General features: G+C 47.3%; 1 protein-coding gene across 20 annotated transcripts in view; it reads left to right on the forward strand.

The window, feature by feature from the left end:
• Positions 1 to 23,648, forward strand: part of ERI3 (ERI1 exoribonuclease family member 3) — a 146,535-nt gene that overhangs the window by 31,569 nt on the left and 91,318 nt on the right. For 17 of the 20 annotated variants that reach the window (XM_008265370.4, XM_070078596.1, XM_070078605.1 and 14 more), the window contains 3 exons: positions 5,923 to 6,039; positions 13,173 to 13,232; positions 19,146 to 19,237. In XM_008265370.4, the coding sequence (XP_008263592.1) occupies positions 5,965 to 6,039; positions 13,173 to 13,232; positions 19,146 to 19,237 (227 nt within the window). In that variant the 5' untranslated portion in view covers positions 5,923 to 5,964. Of the gene's footprint in view, positions 1 to 115; positions 231 to 5,922; positions 6,040 to 13,172; positions 13,233 to 19,145; positions 19,238 to 23,648 lie in introns of all 20 variants that reach the window. The other 3 variants (XM_017346365.3, XM_070078607.1, XM_070078606.1) reach the window with 1 other exon arrangement.

A 23,648-nucleotide genomic window follows, 5' to 3' on the forward strand; every position in this document is an offset into this window, starting at 1 on the left:
TTTTAATTGCTTTGGGGTCTATGGGGATGCATGAAGGGGGACATGAAAGTGAAAAATCAGTCTTTATAAAGCTCTGATTTTTTTTTTTTTTACCCTTCCTCGTCCTGAAACTTAGAGCATCAGCTCTCATCTGTCAAAGTGTAAATCAGCAATTAAAACCCAAACAGCCAAATGCCAAAGATGACCTGAAGCACAAAGCAACTGACAAACAAGTCCGGACAAATCGACGGGTAATTTATAAGCTTTGCCCTAAAATCTAATTATTTGGCAATTCGAATTTGCAGCCAGGCAGGGCTCGGCAATAAATTTAACCCGCCATAAATTATTTAGGAGCAGGCTGTGGTGTAAATCAAAACCACGAGTGTTTGTTTAAGAAATAAGCTCCTTGTGCATAAAATGTCTGTTTTTTTTTTTCCTTTTCCAAGGGAGAAACTGTTAAGCAGACCGTGCCCCATTGCCCAATATAGTCCTCGCTTCTCTCATCTAACTTCCCTTCTTCCCTGAGACTAGGAGGCTCCTTGGATCCTTGGAGAAAGGGCTCACCTTTGCATGGGACTTGCATCCAGAACCAAGTATATGAAAAATTCTGCATGTTTGCTTCTCTATCTTGTGGTATAATATTATTTTTTAATTTTATCAATCCTTTGAGTACAGGAACACCGCTTGTGGGAATTTTTTTTGTAGGGTGGAAGGAAGGGATAGATTGGTTGCCACTGTTTCTGAATTGAGAGAATGCCAGATTGAGAACGAGTAGCCATGAAAAATGATCCGCATATTCCCTTATTTCAGGTAGGACCATGGAAATAGTTCAGGTAGAGGAGAATCTATGCTTTGGAAAAAGGGCTAGAATACTATACTTTTGGACTCTCAGTGTCACTTCTGTCCTTTCTGCTTAAAAATCCTTTTTGTTGGTGGTGTTCTATCTTCAGCTACAATTTTATCACTGTAGACACTTTAGATGAAAGGGATTTGAATACCCTGAAAGCCACATACACATTTATTTTTTGTATCTACCAATTGTGGGTGTGAAATTCCATTTGAAATACTCTTGCAGTTTTGTTCTCAGTTTATCAGGGCAATCACTGAGGTTCCTAGTTGAGCAATTGGAAAGCAGCTAGGTTTAAAATCTCTACTTCAACTCTCTTAAAAAGGCAAATGAACATAAGTTTTGTTTAACACTTCCTTTTTATTTCTCTGTCTTCTCTCCTCTAAAAAAAGAAAGAAAGAATAGAAATTGCAACCAGCAGTTTATTGAGAGAGAGATGGTGGGAACAGTATGCTTGGAACCTTGCATATTTTGACAAATTCAAATTTTGAGGCTTTTGTTCTTAATTGTCAAGTTGTGGCCAGTCCTATTCCCCATAGCAGATCAGTGTTTTGGGTTTATGGTACTCTGTTCATAATGATGTAGGATAACCAGATTTAGCATGAAAGTGTCTTGTTCCAGGGAAACAGGACAGTTGGTTATTCTAGGTAAAATTTGTTAGCAATTGAGGGAAGAAACTATTTAGGAATGAGAATGCAGATATAGTAGAAAGTGCTTTGGAGTGCTACATGCTTGGGTTTGAATCCTGGCTCTCCTGCCTACTGTCTTTGTCATCTTAGGTAGATCATTTTACCTCTGATAATGTGGAGAGTTCTGTGAAAGCAGTGTTTTCTCAGAGCCGGGCATTTAACTTTGCTCTTCCACTTTTCAGCCCTTTTCTATAGTTACACAGTAGTTGAGAGAGTAAGGACTGTGTGTCAGAACTGAGCCCGGTGCTAGAGATGCAAACCAAAGACTTCTTCTGGCTTCTGTCCTCCCTGAGCACATCGCCTAGGTCATGTGTTAACTGTAGCCCCAATGGAGGCTTTGCAGTAGCAAACCTCCAGGACTCCGTAGTCTACCCTTGCTGCTTTCCTGCTTTGAGAGCAGCCTCTGTTTTTAGGGACTAGCGGACAGTTATCTGCAGAACAGTCTTCCGGGCTAAGGGAAGACTTTTTTTGATCCATCGGAATTTGAAAGCTGCTAGTCCTACTCACAGGAAGTCTCATTTCCCCCATTTGGCGTTCCAGCTCTGTACGTTAGCAGTCTAACTGTGAGCCAGTGCTTTCACTTCCTTGGGCTTTAGTTTATTTGTGAAATAGGGATAGTGATGATTCCTGACTCTTAAATTGTTAGGAGGATTAAATGAGATCTTTCCTAGAGCACTTAGCACAGTGTGTGCCGCATAATAAGCAAAAATGGGAGGAATAAGATGATTCCATTCTCCTTTTGTCTTTATGTTGAAGGCCAGCTCCTTCCCACCCTTTGCTTGGACTGTTGACTATCTCATTGTGTTCATTTCTGTGACCACACCCAGCCCCTCCCTGGTAACTAGTAGGTGCTTAATAGTATTGGTTTATGATCTGATGATGAAGATGATCAGGATTAATAAGGGTAAAATAAGAACATGTATGTGTGTGAAAGCATACTTTTGTAAATGGAAAAGCATCACATGTTGTATGCCTCTCCACTTAAGGCATTTATCACAGTGCACTGTTCACTGTTCACATCTTTCCTGATCACTAGTCCGTGCACTTCTCCCAGCCAGAGACTGCATCTTGTATGATGTCCTGTAAAAGGAGGCTCTCAGGCAGCTTACTTGAATGCAGATGGATACAAGGGTATGTTGTGAAGCTGTTATTAGGGGAGGGGAAGAGGGCTGATTCCTTCCTGGTGCTACCGTTGTGCAAGAAGACATTCAAAAACCTCTCCTAGGGGAATAGTGACATTGGATGAGGGAAAAGGGGAGAGGCAGGAATCGTTTTATGAGTGCAGCTGGATCTAGAAACTGGCAGGTTGGCCCATCTTCAGAAATCCTTGTGAAGATGCTGTCAACCTGTAGTGTTAGGATCACTTTTCTGATCATTTTCTGCTAAAAACTATGAAGGAAGTCATTGGCCTGCCCTGGGTGCACTGGTTGCAGATCCATGCAAACTTGCTGTGGCCTGGGGCTCCTGTTCTGTGACTGGGATGTTGGGGCCAGTATTTCGAGGTTCTGGGCTTGCTGGCAGTATGGGAAGGTAAGAAGCCAGAGTCTTCTGTCAGAAGCTCCTCTTTTGCATCCTCAGTGACTCAAATGCATGTGCCAGTGTGCAGACACATTGTTACAGCAGCTCCTGATACTGCTGAGTGAGGAAGGAGCCCTGCAAATTCAGGGTTAGGCATTGGCCCTGGGAAGTCCCTCTTAGTGGCCTTGGGGAGAAGGCCTGATTGATGGGCCAGCAGCATTCGAGGGGCATGCTCATGATAGGCCCATTCTGATGTCTTAGGCCTTGGGTCCCTGCCTTGAGACATTTTAGAGGTCTGCCCTTTCTTTCCATGGAGCTGAGGTTGGCCTATTCTTACTTTCAGAGAGGGCAGCACTGAGTTGGTTCCATTTCCCCCAGCAGCGGGAAAGTTAAAGTTTGAATACTGAGCTACAGTGGAGACACTCAAAGGCCAAGTTGTCAGAGTCTGTTGGGGCTGCTGACTCAGTGCTGGTTAGAGTGGGAGCCGAAGTGCATACTATTTTATAATAAATACTAATGAAATTCTAGATCTGTAAGAACATTTCAGATATCTAAAACAAACCATGTGCTTGTAAAAAAGTGGAAAGAGATCAACTTTAAGCCATAAATTCTTGGTAATAGAGGGTGTTTTTTTCTATTTATGTTTGATAGATATTTTTGTTTCCAGAGGAATGTCAACTCCTAATTTCATAATGTATCATGGGCTTAAGAAAATTGAATTTAATAAAAGGCAAAGATGAATGGCATTCTTAAAGGTCCCAACACTTGTCTTTATTAGCAGGACAAACTGCAGGTCTCCAAACACTGCTTCTCTCCAAATGAAAGTTTAAATGAAAAGTACAGTTGTGTCACAGGTTAAATTTCATTGTGGGCCCAGCTAACATTGTTAGTGAGGAGCTGGCTGTATTTGTCTCCTTAGACACCAGGGCAGCCAAACTCGCCAGGCTGTGGAGCTCTTCATGCTGGGGAAGCCTTTCGTCCACTTGGTGGGGGAAGGATCTTTCAGGAATTCAGGGGTCAGATGAGTTTGACTCTGAACCACAACTTAGAGTTGGCTCTCAGATATCTTGGATATCTGATTTTTCAGGTGGACCAGATGTGTTCAGTTTTATTTTTCAGGGCAAACTACTTGGCTTTGTACTGCTTTGTTGGGGGGGTGGGGGGAAGGCCCAGGGAATTGGAGAATAATTGCCTACATCTCTTTGCTTCTAGAGGACAGGTATCACCTGGTCTGTGCAGCAGCCTGGGCCTCCATCCTCATCAGCCTTGTAGCCATTCGCTCTTCCTCTATCTGGCAGTGAGCTGCTGTCAGCATGCCCGTGTTTGGGAGTCAGTCCAAGGAGCCCAGGCAACTAGAACCTTTGAATTTCTCTGGCATGACATCTGACTGCCTCAGTAAGGTTTTCAGTGCTAGTGTTATGTGCTGAATTGAACAAGATGCTTTAAAAACAAGCCCAATGGTGGTGTGTTTTGGAGGGAGGATGCCTGGCTTTTCTGGGACCTCCAGGAGATTGACTGTTTTTCCTGTTTCCCATCCCATCATTTCTTAGGCGCAGTCAGGTATCATTAGCTGTGGTGTTGCTTCTCCAGCTGTCTCTGGAGAGAACCAGTTTGCCTTGGCTGCAGTGGTACTGAAAAGGTCCTCTCCAGAACAGGGGTGTGGGGGAGGGTTGCCACTAGAGCTGACTACTGGGGCCACTTAGTGGGCAAAGCCCTTCCTCTTCTCTGCAGTGGTGGAGGCCTTTTGTACATGCTAATTCTACTTGGAGGCTTTTGCTTTTATTTATTTTTTTATTATTTCCTATTTGTCTCTTCCAGATGTTTTCAGGGCAGTTTTTTTGTGTTGTAAACTAATTCCATTCATGTTTTAAAAATTTATGAAAGCGCTAATAAAAATGTCAAAGTGGTAAAAATGTTAGCTTTTCCTCTGCTTTGATTAAATTTTGCAAACTGTTTTTGAATATTAAAAAGCAATAATTTTTTTTCTTCTCTCTCCTTGTTTTCCCTTTTCTCTCTGGTGCGCGTGTGCTCTCTCCTGCCCTCTCCCCCCTCTGGTGCGCTCCTCCCTTCCCAGGAGCGATGTATGAGGCTTGCTGCACAGCCAGCGTTCTGCAAGCGTGTTTGCACACCAGGACCTTGGTGCTGTGCATCTCTATTAAATAACGGAGACAAATTCATCTTAGAGACACCAAACAAATTGTCACCCCTCCTCCTCCTCTTCCATTACGTTCCAGTGGACTGGGAAGGGCTGGCTAAGCGATTGGGCGGGGAGGGAGGGAGCCAAGGAAAGTGTGTACTGTGTGAAAGGTGGGAGGCACTTGCTCCTGTTTCTCTTACTCTCTTCTCCTTCTCTTTGGCATTCTCTTTGGCTTTATTATCTTCATATATATATATATACACACACACACATATATATATACATACATACTTATATGTATATAAAAAACTAATGAAGAAACTCACTGTGTTTAAACTTCATGCAAGGAAATCAGTGCATGGGTCTGATGGCTTGTTGTCCATGTGACTGAACATGCAGACTTATTACAAAACAGTGACCTGGGCAAGGGGAAGCAGAGCCTATTTTTAGGGACTCAAGTGAGCAGGCCTTTGCTAAAAAACTGGTTGGGGAAACCAGGAAGGATGATACCAGTGTCCTTTCCCTTTCCAGACGGAGCAGGGATGGCAGCTATGCCCAGTACCTGAGACTTGGGAGGGTATTTACAGGGAGAGGGTTAGGATTCTAACTACTGGCATCATCTCACTCGGTGTTGGGTTTGGCCTGGCAGGAGCTAAGGACCCAAAACACTCATCCTTTCTTGATTGGCAGTTATGATTTGAAATGTGTTGTTTAAAGTAATTTATGCTTTTTCTATGTCTATGACATTCCAGGAAATCATTGAATTCCCTATCCTGAAGCTGAATGGCCGGACCATGGAGATTGAGTCTACCTTTCACATGTATGTCCAGCCCGTAGTCCATCCACAGCTTACCCCCTTCTGTACAGAGGTAAGAACCCTGCAGGAGGGCAGCAACGGCTCTGGGAGAGGAGCTTTGGGGTCTCTGGTTCTCTATACAAGCCATTTAGGTAGAGCTTAGGTCTTCCTAGCTGTTAAGGCAAGTGCACATTGGACCCAGCAGTTGGCTTTTTGTGAAGTCTGCCACTCTTCTCAGGCCACTGTAGTCATTATGGACCCAGGGAGTATAGTGGTACAGTGTGTCCTAACCTCCCCAACAGTTCCCCTTCCTTATAAATCCCACCTGCCTGGTGTCTGGGCACTTGGAATCCAATGGCAGGATGGTGCTGCTGGGGCTCAAGTTCTTTCCAGTTTTGATTTCCTAAGGGCCCTTTGCAAGAGGGGCACGTTTCAATCACTGGGAAGGAAATGTTATGTTCAGGCTGTCTTAGCTTTCTGTCACCATTATGCTGATCCTCTATAAAGTGACTCTATGGGAAGCTCATTCTGATTTGTGGAAAGCACATTGTATCATTGAAAAGTGGCAGTCTGTGTGGAGCTTGAGGACAGGCTGGCCAAGACTGGTTTGTCTTTATTCTTGGCTGGTATGGTCCTCAGCCATTTTGAGTGCAGGTTCGTCGTGACCTCGTTTTATAGATTGAGAAACTGGGACTAACTGAAATTTTGATGTTTGCTGGTGGCTTAAAAGAGCCAGTGGCAGAGGAGAGGAGCCCCCAGCACAATGTGGAGAAGCTTACTGTAGCTGCTTTCTCCATGCTGTGTCGTGTTGTACATGGTGGTGACCACTGAGCCCTGGTGGAATCGCAGGTCAAGAATGTGGGGAGGTGGGTGCTGGCGCTGTGGCATAGTGGGTAAAACCACCGCCTGCAGTGCCAGCATACCATATGGGTGTTGGTTCAAGTCCTAGCTGCTCCTTTTCCAATCCAGCTCTGCTATGACCTGGGAAAGCAGTAGAAGATGGCCCTAGTCCTTGGGTCCCTGCACCCACGTGGGAGACCTGGAAGAAGCTCCAGGCTCCTGGCTTTGGATCAGCCCAGCTCCGGTCGTTGTGGCCATTTGGGGAGTGAACCAGTGGATGGAAGACCTCTCTCTCCATCTCTGTCTCTGCCTCTGTAACTCTGCTTTTTAAATAAATAAATAAATCTTAAAAAAAAAAAAAAAAAAAAAAAAAAGAATGTGTGGGGGCCAGCACTGTGGCTAAGCAGGTTAAGCCACAGGCCTAGGCTTAACTCACTGCACTGGCATCCTATATGGGCACTGATTCGAGTCCAGGCTGCTCCACTTTCAGTCTTGCTCCCTGCTAATGGGTCTGGAAAAGCAGCAGAAGATGGCCTAAGTGCTTGGACCCCTGTACCCACGTGGGAGACCCAGAAGAAGCTCCTGGCTCCTGGCTTCTGCCTGGCCCAGCCCCAGTGGTTGAGGCTATTTCAGGAGTGAACCAGCAGATGGGGGAATCTATTTCTCTTTCCTTAGCTTGCTCTGTAGCTCTGCTTTCAAGTAAATGAATAAATCTTTAAAAAAAAAAAAAAATAGACTGTGTGGTAAGGCTGGCACTGAGGTGTAACAGGTTTAAGCTGCCACTTGCAGTGCCAGCATCCCATATTTGCACTGGTTTGAGTCTCAGCTGCTCCACTTCTGATCCAGCTCCCTGCTAATTCTCCTGGGAAAGCAGTGGAAGATGGCCCAAGAACTTGGGACCCTGCACCCTTGTGGGAGACCTGGAAGAAGCTGCTGGTTACTGACTTCAGCTTGGTCCAGCCCCAGCCATTGCAGCTATTTGGGGAGTTTACCAGTGGATGGAATACCTTTCTCTCTCTCTCTCCCCACCTTTCTCTGTAACTCTTCCTTTCAAATAAATCTTAAAAAAAAGAAAATAGTAGCAGAGGTGATAAAACGTGAGTGTTTCTAAATCTTTTTAAAAAAGAGTGGGCTAAGGTATATTAGAGGCTTTTTACCCTCACTTAGAGATTTACCTCCTATATGTGAATGAAATAGGGGGGAAAAGTTCTTTAGTAGTCCCCAAATAGTCCCCTCTGAGGAGACTGGGGAAGGGCCTGCCTGACGCTGCTGGGAGGTCCCGGGGCCTCTGAGGTTGCTTAGCCTACCTGCAAAGTCTCGAGGGTTGCTCCTGGACTTGCTGCAGTGTTTGCCACCTCAGCCAGCAGGACTTTGTTGCAGGCACTCACCTGCCAAGGTGCCTAGTCTCTTTAGCATTTTGTTGTTCCAACTAAAAATACTGAGGTTCTTGGTTCCTCCTTTGTCTGCTGGCCCTCCCCCTCCACCCTCCTTTCCCTTGGGCATTACCTACCTGTACCACCAGTGGGCACTGGTCTGTCCTTTCTGCTCCTTTTGAAAAATCGCCTTCCCTTACCCTAGGCAGTTACCTGAGCCCTCCACTAACCTGAAGGTCTAATGTCTTCATGTCCTTCTCTTCCTCCTCTCTGTGTGTGGCCTGCCCCTTCGGGGCCCCAGCTTTGTGAAGCACGGCTGCCTGGCCTTGCCAAGCAGACTCAGATTCTGGAAAGGTGGCTGCTGTTTAGGAATGGGCGGAGTGGCGCTGGAGCTTGACCCTGGCTGGTAGTGAATGCTCGACAGTTTTGGGAAAAGAGGGATTTTTCTTCAGAATGGCGGCGGCTGCTGCTTTTTTAGAAGAGAGAGGATGATGAATGATGAGTCTGTGATGAAAGGACGTGTCTTTTTTCTAGAAAGCTTCTCCAGGGACATACACAGGTCATTTGGCAGGAGGAAGTTTGGGATCCTGGCTATGAAACCTGGTCTGAAAGTGAAGATATGGTTATGCTGCAGGCACTGGGTCTGCCGTTTTACCTCAGGCTTCTAGAGCTCAAAACTCTCCATGTCCTGGTCTCTGATTTTTTCTCTAGTCTCATATCTGCTTGTTTCATCTCCCTCCTAGATCCTCTCACCCAAGGGTATCCTCTGCCTGTCTCTTTTTGCACATGATGGTCCCTATGCCTGTGCTCTGCTCCCACTCTCCTGCCCCTAACTCCCCTTTGTCCTCCAGCCTTCCCTGTGCCCCAGTCTACATTGTTCTTACCCCAAATTACATTGACCAGATAATATTCTGTACTTATGTATCTGTGTCCCCACTAGACCTTGAGTTCCTTGAGGGCAAAAACCAGATCTGATCCATCTCCGCCCCATGATTAGGATCTGGTACCCAATACACTTGATACAGACTCCTTCAATGAATGCATATTGTCAGGAAGTATTTCCCATCTCCCCTAAAATCAGCTGTACTGCTAACTTGTTCTTTTGAGTAAGTAAAGTCTTCTTTGGAAAACCTCAGATTATCTAAATATTGCCAGGTGTCCATATTAGCTGGAATTGTGTCTCAGAAAAAAGACGGACACAGGATGGGGCTCTTGTTCCAAGACCTCATCCAGCCTGACAGCGGCTGCCTTTGGGGATAGGGCGGAGGTCGTTCCTAAGCCAGAGAATCTGTGGTTAGTAAGTATTAGGAACAGCCCAACCCTGTAGACCGTAGCTGAGCAGCTCTTCTGGCATGATTTTCTCTCAGATGGACAAGTTCCTAAGAACCCTAGCCCGTGTGTGTGTGTGTGCACATATGTTCATATGACATGTGAATACATGAGCACATGTATATGTGGGAAGAGAGGCTCACTGCTAGGAGAAAGGATTCTGCCTTGAGTGAGTCTTTAACTCACATGCAGAGACACTCACTGCTATGTGTGAAGAACATGTTATTAGCCTTCTGTGGTCCTTCCTTAGTTCTTGACAGTCTGCGTGGGGACGTGGTTCTAACAGAGAAGATGAGGTGTGTTTCCTTCCTTCCCAGGCCCTTTCTGTTTGACCTCTAGAATCTGCTCCATCTCTTCAGATCTCTAGTCCCTGACTCTGTGCAGTCTTGTTGTTGTTGTCATGAAAAAAGAAAAGAAAAAAAATGCCCATTTTGCTAAATGCCAGTAAAGGGCTTTGTCTTGCACCTGTACTTATAGAGGGTGAGATTTATTGGTCTCTTTGTCTGAGGAGAAAGAGTGGGTCTGATTATCAGATTGCACACCAGAGACAAGTGCTTATGTAATCAACAAACTGTCTTGGTGTCAGAATACGATTGTGTTGGAGATAAACTGTGAAAGGAGAAAGCGCTGGTTGCTGACATGCTATTGGCACTGAGTTTCCTGGGCTGCTTCCTGCAGTTTCTAGTATTTATGATGAAGCCGGCTCATTCCTGGACAAAGCCCTTGGGTGGGAAGGGGATCTCAGTAACCAGCCATGTTATCAGTCAGGGTCAAAAGCCCCTCGTCTGTGGTTTCCGAGTCTGGAGAAGTGGGAGTTAATCTGTAATCCCTTGGTGAAAAGAGCCACAGAGCACACATTAATTCTTCCTCTCACCTCTCCCGCTTTAAGTGGTTAAGGTCTCTGAGCTCTGTTTAGCCTGTGAGCCCTGGTTCTCAGCTTAATAATACTTGGCTTTGCTCTAGTACCTTTCATTGTGAAGATATGAAAAGCTTTTTTACAAACATATATTAACCCAAGTGGGAATAGGTATAAACTTCAGTATGGAGGGTTTAAGTTAGGCCTAAGGTAGAACCTCCCAGAATTAATTTTATAAAATTGTTGCAGCCTCTCATCTAAGTCTTATGAATATCTTACAAGTTGTTGCTCTCAGATACAGAGACTAACTTTCTTCATCTCACCTCCTCTTTATTGCGTGACTTGGCAGATCTGGTAAGAGATGTTCCATCCTTGAAGGGATTGATACAGGCGCAAGAGGACTTCCCCTAGAAGGCTGCCTTTAGTAGAACCAGTAGCTCAAGCCCCTGTGTTTCTGGGGGTTGAGTTCAAATCATTTAGGAACTCAGCTGTGAGCCCTGCCTTGCTGGGCCACAAATGGAAAATGCCCATTTTCTGGGAAGCCTGGAGACGGAAGGAGATGACCTCACTGGGCTCCTCTCAGACCCATGAATCTAGGCCTTCTAAGCACCAGAATGGAGTTTGTGAGAGCTGCAGATGCTAGGGCCCACTTGCAGTCTCAGGGTGGGAAGAGGTGAGCCTGGTCTACAGCGAGGGGTTGTAAGTTTTCCTTTTTGGTCCTCCAGTTTTTCCTTTTCTCGGTGATCTACCTTGGGCCCAGGGCAGGTGCTTATGGAGTACATAGGTGCAGACCTCTGCCCTGTCTGTAAGGAGGGAACATTCAAGTGTGCCATTGGTTCCCTGGGTAAAGAAGACTGTCTTGAAGCCTGTTGCTGTTCAGTTCATCTGAATTACCATTGGTGGGAGCCAGGGGACGGAGTGGACCTAACTTTTTCCCAGGAAACTGTGACCAGTCCTGAGACATTTGCATTCTGGTTCTTTCCAAGGAGAGTGGCTTTGGGCCCTCTTTTCAAGGGTGGTCCTGACCCTAAGCCCCAGCTCCAGGCTTGAGGGTATGTCTCAGCCCTGGAAGGACTTGGCGGGAGAGAAGCTGGGCCAGGATGGGCAGTGGTGGGTGCCTGGGTTTCAGTCAGTAACCTGAGTGGTAGACCTGGAATTGGGAATGAGCCTATTCCTGACCTTTGGCCCCTGCATGCCCGAGGCAAAGCAAAGGGCAGCTGCCTGCTCCGTTTGTGGCTCTGGAAGGCAGACAGGCTCCTGATACCAGCTGGGCTGAGGGGGCTGCCAAGAAGAGCACACATTCCACAAGGGCAGGGTCTCTATGGTTTTCTTTGCTGCTGGATCTCTAGTTACTAGAGTAGAGACTAGCACATAGTAGGTGCTCAGAGAATAGTTGCTGACTCAGTAGAAGGAAGAGTGCTTTGTACTCTAACATGAAAGCTGCTGACCCAGCCTCATCTCCCCACCCCTCAGCAGACCAGTCTTCTCCTTGACTCAGGCCCTCCCTCTGCTGGGCCGTTCTTTGGTCTCCCAAGCAAGGAAAGGGTGTGGAGTGCCAGCCGGGCGGGCATGCTGTGGGTTAAAGCCTTGCGAAACAACAGTGTAGTTAATCTTTCTAATTTATTTTCCTTTTAGACCATGGGAAGTCTGTAGGCAGCAGCTGTTACCCAATTAAAATACAGATTAATATAAAAACAGTTTCTGGAATATAAAATAGAGTGGCTGTGTCCTTACACTTCCTTAAAATACCACCTAATAATGACTTGATGAACTACAGAAACCCACCTAGAGGAACTCAGCGTTCTTAAAATGAAAATTTCTTCCCTAAAAGGTGTGTATTACCATTCCATGTAAGTCATGATGAGAAAATAACCTTCCCTCTTAGAGCCAGCGGTGTCTGTGAGTTGGGTATTTGGTATTCATTAAATGTAATTATAGTTTAATTGGAGTTTTAATCCCCACCCCCCGCCCCCAGCCACTTTAAAAAATGAAAAAGAAGTTTCCAAGCAAACCTGAGCTACTACTCTTCTGGAAGTAGCCAGGGGTGTGTTAGGTATGGTTATTTCCAGTTGGTGTCCAGGATGTGGGGACCCCCATGCCTTGGATCCTTATAGGCAGTCTATCCCTAATACATGCCTAAGGGATGTTTTTACTTAAAACAAAGCAAACATCACAAGCTTATTTGGACACAGGCTTGACCTAGGTAGAGCATAGGTGTGTGAATCAGAAATTCTCTAGGCCTGTTTCTGTGAGGTTGGCCTTTTTGTCTTAGTTTCCTTTTTGATAGAGGTGACTCTTTCCTGCATGGTTGGTTGGTATTGGGAACGCAGGTATATGCTTTGCTGATACTGTGGACGGTTAGAGGAAATGCTAGGCATTGGGGCTCAGAGGAGGGGTGGACTTGAAAACTAAGTGGACTCCCCAAGTTTTATATGAACTTCTGTGAAGCTTGGCATTAGATTTATTTGGCACTGCAACTTGTAGGAAGTTAAGGAGCCTATTGATTACAAATGACATGTAAAACAAAAGTTTTTGCGAGATGAAAGCTGAAACAGGTATGAGATACACCATGTGGTCAGTGTGTGCATGTATGTGTGCCCCCCTTTCAGGGTGGGATTTTGTGGGGGAAACTCAAATGGTGTTCTGGGTCTGTATTCCCAAGATTCTTGGATTCTGAGCCAAAAACAGTGCCAGGTCAGAGCTGCTATTCACAGCAGAAGGAAAATAAGAGAAAGGAAATGTTCCAGGAGAACTTTGAGGCCCTATACCCTGGTTTTCTACCCATCAGCTATTTCTCTTTCCTTTCAGCTCACCGGGATTATTCAAGCCATGGTGGATGGCCAGCCAAGCCTACAGCAAGTACTGGAGGTAGGTTGAGTGACCTTTAATTCCTGACCTGTGACCCTTCCTGCTGCCTTCCTCTCCCTCCCCTCCTGAGGATGTAGCCGTGTAATTTGACTATGATTATGGCTTGATTAGAATAACATTTGCTGTCACATCAGTGACATGCTGTTGAGAGTATTGAACCATTGATCTGTCATCTCCAGCTGTTCCCGTCAGGGTTACTGACAAGATGTCCGAGCGCTGCCAGGAGTCGGAGCTCAGGGGCCCCACCCCTTCCTGACCATGGCCCTGTGCTGACTGGCTGTGGGCAGCCTGCACTTGGTGGTGTGGGGAGTAGAGGAACTGAGCTGTGGCATGGCGGGACTAGCCCTGGGGACTAGCCCTGGGGACTGGAGGTGTTTTTGTTTAGCTTTAGTGTTGGCTTCCTGTGGCATGTGAGCACTTCATTAACTCACCCAGAACTCCCCATCGATGTCTTTTGTTTGCTGTCAGCTCCTCCAGGAGCTGCGGCTGGGCCCGCCTGCCCCACTGCAGCTTGCCGCTGGATGCATTGTGCCTGTCAGGGGGGCAGAGGCTGCACTGGGTAATGATTCCTAATCAGAATAATTACAACAATTGCCTATGTGAGGGAAATCAAATTAAAGACTTTAGAACCCTTGGCAGAGACCATACTTCTCGGATGTTCTCCTCAGGGAGCCGGGAAAGGTTAAGACGCTGCTGCTTGTGCTCTAGCCCAAGGGAATAAGGAAGGGCACGCTTGGCCTCAGCTTGTGTTCTCCCCCTCTGGCCTGGAGCTGTTCAGGGGGAGAAATCCCCCTCCTGCATCCTTCTCTGTAGGGGGAGGGGAGAAGTGAAAGGGCCTGTGGATCTCATTAGGTGCTTTCCATGTTTTTAGGACCAATAAGCCCAAAGCTCAGCCCAGTTATCTAGGGAAATAACGGGGTGTGTACCGTGACTGCACTGGGAGTCTTCAGTCTGGAGGAAGTGGGTAGTGGTCCAGGAGAGGGGCAAGTGAAGGCTTTCTTCAGCTAAGAGATCCTGCCCCGTGGGGTAGAGAGATGCAGGATGAGTTTCCTGGGGCCCCTCAGGATGGAGCCAGGGTGAGAGAAGCAGGGTTAGGCTGACTTCGGTTGCTGAGTGTACTCCCACAGAGCCAAAGCTCTGTGACCAATCAGGTGCTGGTTAGGCTGGGGGTAGGGTGCCCATGGTAGAGTCAATGAAGATAAGATGGGCTCTGAGGGGCTTCGCAGCCTTATTGCCCCTCTTTGTTTGCTTGTTTGAGAGAAAGATCTTCCAATCCCCAGTTCACTCCCCAAATGCCCGCAATGGCTGGGGCTGGGCCAAGGCCCAGTCAGGAGGCTGGAACTCAATCCACATTTCCCACCTGGATGGCAGGAACCCACTCACGTGAGCCGTTACTGCTGGCTCTCAGGGTCTGCATTAGCAGGAAGGTGCAGCTGAGAGCTAGAGCTGGGACTGGACCTCAGGCACTACAGTGTTTAACCAGGCGTCTTAATCAGTAGGCCAGATGCCTACTCCTAGCCCCTCTTTTTGAGGGGAGCTTCTCAGTGTAGACTGTTCCCTGTAAGACAGACTCAAGGAGGAAGAAAGCACTCGTCTTTCCCTGTATCAGCATAGCTAACATCCCTAGCTAGGGCCTGGCTCCCAAGGGAAGCCAGAGGACAGGGTTTTCTCCTGAACTTCTGTTCCTGAGATGCTGGAAGAGAATGCTTATCTGGGCCAGCACAAATCAGGGCTGGTGAGTTTCTGGATTTTTTGGCAGTGGCCCCAGTTGAGGGGGGATGTGTTCTTCAGGAAGCAGCCTCTTGCTAACCCCAGGCCAGCCCTGCAGTAGAGTGCTCAGGGGAGTCTAAGTCTCACCCAAGAAGTTAATTCCTGCTACTTCTGCATATTCTGTGGGTGAGGGGGTAAGATTCCTGGCCTAAATAGGGAGTTTCTGGCAGGGCACCAGACAGGGCTCTGCTTTGTCCTATTAACCCTGAGATGGTTCTAGAGCTAAAGAGCTATTTATTTGTCTGAACCAAGGCCTTGAGCAGGCAACCAGCTAGATGTTTGCCTGACTGGTTTGAAGTGAATCTCAGGCTGAGGACCTTCAGTACCTGGAAAAGTTGGTTGTCTTGGTGTTTCCTCCCACTTTTTTTTTATTTAATTTTTTTTGAAAGGCAGAGTTAGAGAGAGACAGGTTTTCCTTCCGTTGGTTCACCCCCCAAATGGCTGCTACGGCCGGCGCGCAGCGCCGATCTGAAGCCAGGAGCCAGGTGCTTTCTCCTGGTCTCCCATGCAGATGCAGGACCCAAGCACTTGGGCCATCCTCCACTGCCTTCCCAGGCCACAGCAGAGAGCTGGACTGGAAGAGGAGCAACCAAGACAGAGTCCAGCGCCCTGACAGGGACTAGAACCCGGGGTGCTGGCAACGCAGGTGGAGGATTAGCCTAGTGAGCCGTGGCACCAGCCGTTCCTCCACTTTTTAAAAACTAAAAAAAAAATCATTTAAAAAATTTTAAATTTATTTTTCATTTGATTTGAAAGGGACCAAGAGAGATGAAGAGAGCTCTTCTACTGTCTCACTCCCCAAATGCCTGTTGCAAAGCTGGGCCATGCTGAAGCCAGGAACCCTGACCTCTTTCCAGGTCTCCTACATGGGAGGCAGGGACCCAGTATTTGAGCCATCACCTGCTGCCTCCTGGGGTGTGCATTGGCAGGAAGCTGGGTCAGAAGTGAAGTAGTTTGGACTCAAACTGGGTCATCTGATACAGAATGTGGGCATCCCAAGCAGGATCTTAACCTCCATGCCTCTCTCCAAGCAGAGAAAGGAGGGAAACGGATAGGCTCGATTCATTTCCCTGGATAAACTTGTGGTGAAAGGCGCTCATTAACTGGATGGCCTGGATCCTAGTCTTCCAAAGACCTCACTGAGTGCTAAGTGTTTCTCATGGTGAAGGCATGGTCTTGCTGGACCTGGCATCCTGACTGTCTGGCTTTCATTTCCCACTGTGAGAGGTTGGGGCAAAGGGGAGCCCCTCTAGTGTGTGTGTGTGTGTGTGTCTGTCTGTCTGTCTGTCTGTCTGTCTGCATGTGCATGCAAGGAATTGGATCACAATGACTGGGGAGATGAACTGTTCAGCAATGGAAGGTTGAGAATTTAGCTGCTGGGGAGATTGTCTGGTGTACAGGCTGTGGAGAGGGTTTAGAAACACATAGTCTTCGTAGCTTGGCACTAGGGAACAGCTCTGGCATTCTGGACATTGGATTGCTGTAGCCATGGAACCAGATAGGATCGTTGGCCTTACTCAAGGCCTGCTTCAGCCTGGACCAGATTCCCAGAGTCTCAGAGGAGTCCAGGAAGCCAGCCAACACCTGCTAGAAGTAATCTTAGTTAAAGGTGTCTAGTTTGCCCTAGTCCAGCCTCATTTCCTGTCTCTTCTCTCTGTATGCTGTGGACTTTGGTTGCACTAAACTTTTACCTACTGTTGTTTTCAGTCAGTCAGCAGATACCTGTTGAGTAGACACTGTGTTGAATTATGGATTAAGGCAGTGAATAAAGCCGAGTCCCTGACTTTAGGGTTCTTACAGTCTGATAGGGAGGAAAAGACATGAAACAGATGATTGCTCCTCAAACACAGAATGGTTGTGCCTGACCCTCTAGTTTTGCCAGTAGTGTCCTTTCCTGTGTTCCACCATAATAAGCAAACCCAACCTTAAGCCCCTAGTTCAATTGTAATCTATATGAAACCTTTCCTGATTCTTTTTCTTTTTTTATTTTTTTTATTTTTGACAGGCAGAGTGGACAGTGAGAGAGAGAGACAGAGAGAAAGGTTTTCCTTTGCCATTGGTTCACCCTCCAATGGCCGCCGCGGCTGGCGCGCTGCGGCCAGTGCACCGCGCTGATCCGATGGCAGGAGCCAGGAGCCAGGTGCTTTTCCTGGTCTCCCATGGGGTGCAGGGCCCAAGCACCTGGGCCATCCTCCACTGCACTCCCGGGCCACAGCAGAGGGCTGGCCTGGAAGAGGGGCAACCGGGACAGAATCCGGCGCCCTGACCGGGACTAGAACCCGGTGTGCCGGCGCCGCTAGGTGGAGGATTAGCCTAGTGAGCCGCAGCGCCAGCCCTTTCCTGATTCTTTTCCCTGTGGGACTTAGAGCTAGTCACTTCCTCCTCTTGGTCCCGTAGCACTCTCGTCACTTCTCCATTACCACGTCGGCTTCTCCTTAGCTCAGCCTACTGTCAGCTTTATGGTAGACACTTAATACGTGATCACATTGAATTCTCAGAACAACTTTGTGAAGTTACTCATCCTACCGCCCCCCCCTTTTTTTTAAAAGATTTTTTATTTATTTATTTGAAAGTCAGAGTTATACAGAGAGAGAAGGAGAGGCAGAGAGAGAGAGAGAGGTCTTCCATCCGATGGTTCACTCCCCAGTTGGCTGCAACGGCCAGAGCTGTGCTGATCCGAAGCCAGGAGCCAGGAGTTTCTTCCAGGTCTCCCACACTGGTGCAGGGGCCCAAGGACTTGGGCCATCTTCTACTGCTTTCCCAGGCCATAGTAGAGAGCTGGACTGGAAGTGGAGCAACCGGGACTCGAACTGGCACCCATATGGGATGCTGGCACTGTAGGCGGCGGCTTTACCCACTACATCACAGCGCCGGCCCCCATCCTGCCCCTTTTTAAAGATAAAAGGAAACTGAGGTTTTGAGGGGAGATGACTTCTCAATGACTTTCCATTGATGATACAGCAGGGATAGTGAGAGCCAGAGGCTAGAACTCAGAGGTGTTTTGGCTTTCAGTCCTGCATTTTTAGCTACTGTGAAACAGCCATAAAAACATCAGTCTCCTGTGCAGACTGAAGATCTGCACTCCCTGTCCACGCCTGGAATCTTCTGAAAAGTGGGCAACTATTTCTTGTTACACAATTCTCTTGTTATTCAGTGAATTTAGTATTTGTGCTTCTAATGTAAATGCTGAAAGGAAAGAAAGACTTCAGGTGTGTTTGGGAGCAGTGTCTTTCCCTGTGTGGAAACTGAGCTTAGCCTTCAAATTATTGCACTGAATTTGAATCCTCAACTAGGGAGGTAAACATTTTCTTTACCTTCATTTGGTGAATAACCAAATTCATAAATTTGGCACCGAGCTGGCACTGTGGCTTAGTGGGTTAATGCCCTGACCTGAAGTGCCAGCATCCCATATGGGCGCTGGTTCGACTCCTGGCTCCTCCACTTCTGATCCAACTCTCTGCAATAGGCTGGGGAAGCAGTGGAAGATGATCCAAGTCTTTGCACCCCTGCACCCGCATGGGAGACCTGGAAGAAGCTCCTGGCTCCTGACTTCCGGTCGGCGCATCTCCAGCAGTTGCGGCCAATTGGGGAGTGAACCAATGGATGAAAGACCTCTATCTCTGCCACTCCTTTTCTCTCTCTGTTACTCTGCCTTTCAAATAAATAAATCTTTTTTTAAAAAAACAAAAAACACATAAATTTGGCTCATACCACATTTGGTGACAGAGAAGGAGAGGGAGAGGGAGGAAGGAAGGAAGCAAGCTGTGGTTCAAGGCCTCCCTCTCTTCTGCCTGTTCTCACTTCTTTGCTGAGGGCCGGTGAGAGGAACAACCAGGTCAGAGCACCGTGTTTGGGCTGAACTGCTGGGATCTGGGAAAGGCTGCCAGACAATGGGGCAGCAGAGGGGCTCCCTCCCCAGATTAACCTGGGTTTGTGGGATCTTCCAAAGGGCTCTACCTCCAGCTGCCTCCCTAGTCCTGAGCTTAGGTTGAGAGCCTGGAGCAGAGCCACGGCTGAGGAAGATTACACTTTTCTCCTGCTCTGATTACAAGTAGCTTATCTGTGTTTCACTGTTGTGGCTCTTCACAGGCTCAGGGAACAACAACAACAAAAAAATCTCATCTGTTCTTGTGTACTTTGCAGAGGGTCGATGAGTGGATGGCGAAGGAAGGCCTCTTAGATCCAAACGTCAAGTCAATTTTTGTCACCTGTGGAGACTGGGACTTAAAAGTCATGTGAGTATGAGAAGGGTTACTTTGCTGGCTTAGAATCTGTGGGACTAGGTCTTGCCTTTCCAAGGTTAAATGTTCAAGGCTACAGGCCAGGTAGGTCAGAGATTCCCCGGTCGTTGGGTCTTCTAGGACTAGCAGAGGGCTGGCAGCCCTGCCTTCTGCCTCTCTGGAGAAGGGTTGGACAGGTTGGGGGGCCTGGCTGGACTGCTATTGTGGCCTTCTTGCCTTTGCCTGTTTTCACCACTCACAACAGCCTTCTAATTGCTGACCTATATGTTATTGCCCTGGAAGGAAGGATTTCTATAAAACAAGGTCCTGAAACATTTTTTTCTTAAACTGTATCCATAGTGTTTACGATTCTAAGTGCCTTAGAAGTTATGAGTCATTTATCAACCCTATAAGGTGGGTTATTATGAATATTATTACTATTTTATAACTGAGGACATTAAAGCACAGAGGGGTTAAATAACTTGCCCAGGATGCACAGAGACAATTTTCAAACCCAGGCAACCTGGCTCCATGATCCTTGCTCTTAACTATCATACTGTGCTAAGTTTTCATCTGTCTTGCAAGACCCTAGTGCTTCAGCCGAGAGCCCAGTGGTGGGATGAGAGAGGGCAACTCCCTCTTTACTCCTTTGTCCCCACTGCTGTTTCTCCTTTGTCTCCTGATCCTGCCCTGGTTGTGAGCCACAGATCTGGTTCCTTTGCTGGGTTGACACTTTTGCATCTTTTCTGTCCTCATGGATGCCTGGCTTTAGACAGCCCCCAGGGAACTCGAAGGGGTGGAGGTGGTGGGGCACTGTTTGCTGAGGATTGATAGAATCGATACCTCTGTGTTCTTTGTGACTGAAGGCAGCAGCAAGCCTTCTGTGTGTGTGTGTGTGTGTGTGTGTGTGTGTTTGAGCTTTCGTGCATAAGCTAGGGTGTTGTTGAAGGTGGGGAGTACTGGCTCTGGAGAGCCATTTCCTGCCTAACCAGGCATTGTCTTCTTGCTGAGATCCCTTTTATGCCTTTTGGATGCTGGGCATTGAGGTGAAGTTATGTACCTAAATGTCAAGCCCTAAGTCTCTGGATGAGACAGGAGGAACAGCCTCGGGTCACATAAACACACACATTTCTCATCTCCTACTCCCTTTAGTTTGTGTCTACACATGGACTGACTGCACCCTCTAGTTGTGTTCCAGAGGGTGTCCGTACCCTCAGATGACAGTCACTGGTTAAGGAAATTGTGCCTGCTGAGACTGGAAGCAAACCTGAATGAGAGCAGTCCATGGAGAAGGTGACAAGGAGGAGACTGCTGTTCTTGTTTACAATGTTCTGGGCAGTGTTGAGCTCTTGAAGATGAGAAGGGCCCAATGTGGAGCCCTGTGGCTCAGTGGAAACTATACCTCTGGGGCAGGATTCAGGCTGATCCCCAGACTTATGGCACTGATATGGCCCAGCTAGGCCCTCTGCCTAGTCTAGGGGTCTGGTCCCTCCTGAGAGCCTCACCAGGTCTCCCACTCTTCCAGCATTTGTCCTCTTTGTCTTGGTCATCTGAACAGCTCCATTTCAGAAGCTGCTGTAACTGTGAATGGTGTGTACGTACGTGTGCATATGGAAACTTTCCTGTGTGTGATGTCGGAGGTCATCTGGTTGGGCTTCCCAAGCTCTGAGTTGGCCTTCCGAGGAATTTCAGAGGGTGTTATCTTCTTTGGGTCTAGCCTGTTCTGGCTCACAGCACTAGTCCACAGCCCTTGAGCCTTGCACTATACCACGGTACAGTGGGCCCAGGATAGATACTGGTGCCTCACTCACCACTTCACGTCTTCATGAGAAAATGATGTGATAGGAAGAGGGATTGGGTTGTGGAATCCAAGCACATATGAAAAGCAAATTTTAATGACCACACCTTATTTGATTTTGTCCTCCCAAATACCGTCTCTGCCAGGAGGTGGCATCTTTTGTTTATAGGTGAGCAAACAAACAAAAAACCCAAGCCTCAGAGAGGTGGAGACTTCTGGCTAGATGGCATTGAATTCTAAGACCATGTGGTTTCCAGAAGAGGTGGGTAGAGCAGACTTTGGTGGCTGATTTGGGTTTCAGTGGGGTAGGTCCATGAAGGGTGTTGCAGGAGGAAGCAAATATAGGAGGCAGGGATGGAGGAGGAAAGCTCTGTGCCTTCCTTTTAGAAAGAAGCAGGACTCTGCATAACTGCTGGAAGGCTCTTAATTAAATGTGTAACAAAATAAAAACAGCCAGAGAGGAAAGCTAAGTAGTGCGGCGTGACAGTGCACAGCTTATCGGTGTTCCTGGAACCTCTCGTCAGAGGCACGTCAGATGGCTCTCATCAGAGCCGTCTCCTCTTTATGCACCTGGTAAAGGCTGCCGATGAGCCTGACAAGGGTGTTGTTAAATTGACACGCACAACTTGTTAGTGTGTGGCTTACTTCTTATTTTGACATCCATTTCCAGATTTAACTAAGTCTAAAGAATAAAGAAAATATTTTCATTTCCCTCTCTAGTTTCCAGAAGTCATGGCTCCCTTCTTACTGTTCTGCCCCCCCCCCCCCCATCCCCCAAGCCAGCTTCACATCACTTTGGCTGGGAACGGCGTGATTAGTGAGGCACTGAGAAACAGGAACTGAAGTGGCAGCAGAAATCCCACTGGAGAAATCTGCTCCTATCCTGACAAAATCATTTTGTATCCATCTTTTGTCAAAGCCACATGACTTGATGCTCCAGTTTTACAGAGCTTTGATGCTAAAGAGAGACCTTGATGATGGTGTGTTTTAATTTAGTGAGTATGGATTTAATTTTCTGTCAACTTTTTCAAGATGCAACACTTGTTAGGAGTTTGGTCTTTGATCAGCTTACCTTCCCTCACCTTTCCTGGTGATTCTGGAAGCTCCCCCTGGTGTTTAGTTTTGTGTCTCTGCTAACCTTAGTAGGAGATGGGTCTTTAAACAGTTCCCATCTTTGGCATGGTGAGAGGGTAGGGCTGATGCAGAGTGAGACCTGCACAGGTGCTGCTTGAGCAGCGTAGATTTTAGCCTGTGGCTTGAAGATCCGGGTTTGCCAGCTGATTAGCAGCCTGTGTGAGAAGCTAGACCAGAGGCTTTCCTGGGGGGCTATGGATCTGAGCAAGGGTGCAGACCAGCAAAAGGGCAAGAGTGGAAGAAAGGGCTGGCCCTGGCGCGGTTCAGGAGGAGACCCCTGTGGGCAGGGGTTTGTGAGGATAATGAGGTGGAGGAGGGCTGGGGCCTGCTCAGGTTTGTTGAGAGGACCTTCATCTAAGGTCAGCCTCAGCTTTGGCATGGGAAATTGCCCCTTTACTAGAGGCTCAGTGTGTAAATGTTGGACTGGTGTTAGGCTTCAGTTTTTTCCCTGCCTTTTTAGTGGGGTGTGTATACCACACCTCTCTGCCTGTGCTGTGCAAGGGCGTACCTCAGGTTTTAGATACTGTGGAGGTGGGGGCAGGTATTTGGCTCATTGGTTAAGTCGCCACTTGGGACAACCTCATCCCATTCATAGTACCTGGTTCAAGTCCTACCTTCTTTGCTTCTGTTCCAGTTTCCTACTAATGTACATCCTGGGAGGCAGCAGCTGATGGTTCAAGTACTTGGATCCCTGCCAGATAAACTCTGAGCTCCTGATTTTGGCCTGACCCAACCCTGGTGTTGCAGGCATTTGGGGAGTGAGCCAGTGAGTGGAAGATCTCTCTCTAGCCTTTCAAATAAAAAGGAACATAAGGAAATACAGTTTTTAGAAATAGTTTCACTGAAAAGAGTAAAAAAAATCAAATGTAGAGCCAGAAAGTTATCTGCATTGTCACTGTTGATGTCAGTAGTTCTTGCTGAGGTTTACCTCAGTGCTGCAACCAAGGGATCAGAAATATTGGAGAGAAAAGCTGTTATTAGCTTGGGTGAGGTGTCACAGTGGTTGACCCACACACCCAGCAGGGCACTAGGGGGTTGTGATCATCCTGTAGGGTGTGGCGGGTGGGCAAGTGACACACTTGCAGAAGGGATGGGCCCTCTTGGCATTATTCAGCAAAACTGACTGCTTCATCCTTCTTCAGACACTTTTCATCTTTTCTTTGTCTCCTGTTTCTCTGATTCTTCCTTCTCGGTTGTTTCCACATATACTTCTCTCCTTACTTTATTCTTAAGTGTTGATGTTTCTTAAATATTGATGTTCCTTTGATCTCTGTCATTTTTTTTTTTTATTCTACACACTTGCACTTACCAGAGTGAGCTTAGCTGTGTTGCAGCTTCTACCCTCTGCATGCTGATGTGTTCAAACCTTTTTCTCTGACAAGTGGGAACTGATATGGCAGCAGAGATCTCAATGGAGAAAAAATTACCTGCACCATTTTCCCCTGAGTGCCACACCAGCTACCTATCCCATCCCTTCACCTACATGATCACAGG

This window comes from Oryctolagus cuniculus, chromosome 7 (genome assembly GCF_964237555.1).
Source record: "Oryctolagus cuniculus chromosome 7, mOryCun1.1, whole genome shotgun sequence".
Taxonomy (NCBI): domain Eukaryota; kingdom Metazoa; phylum Chordata; class Mammalia; order Lagomorpha; family Leporidae; genus Oryctolagus; species Oryctolagus cuniculus.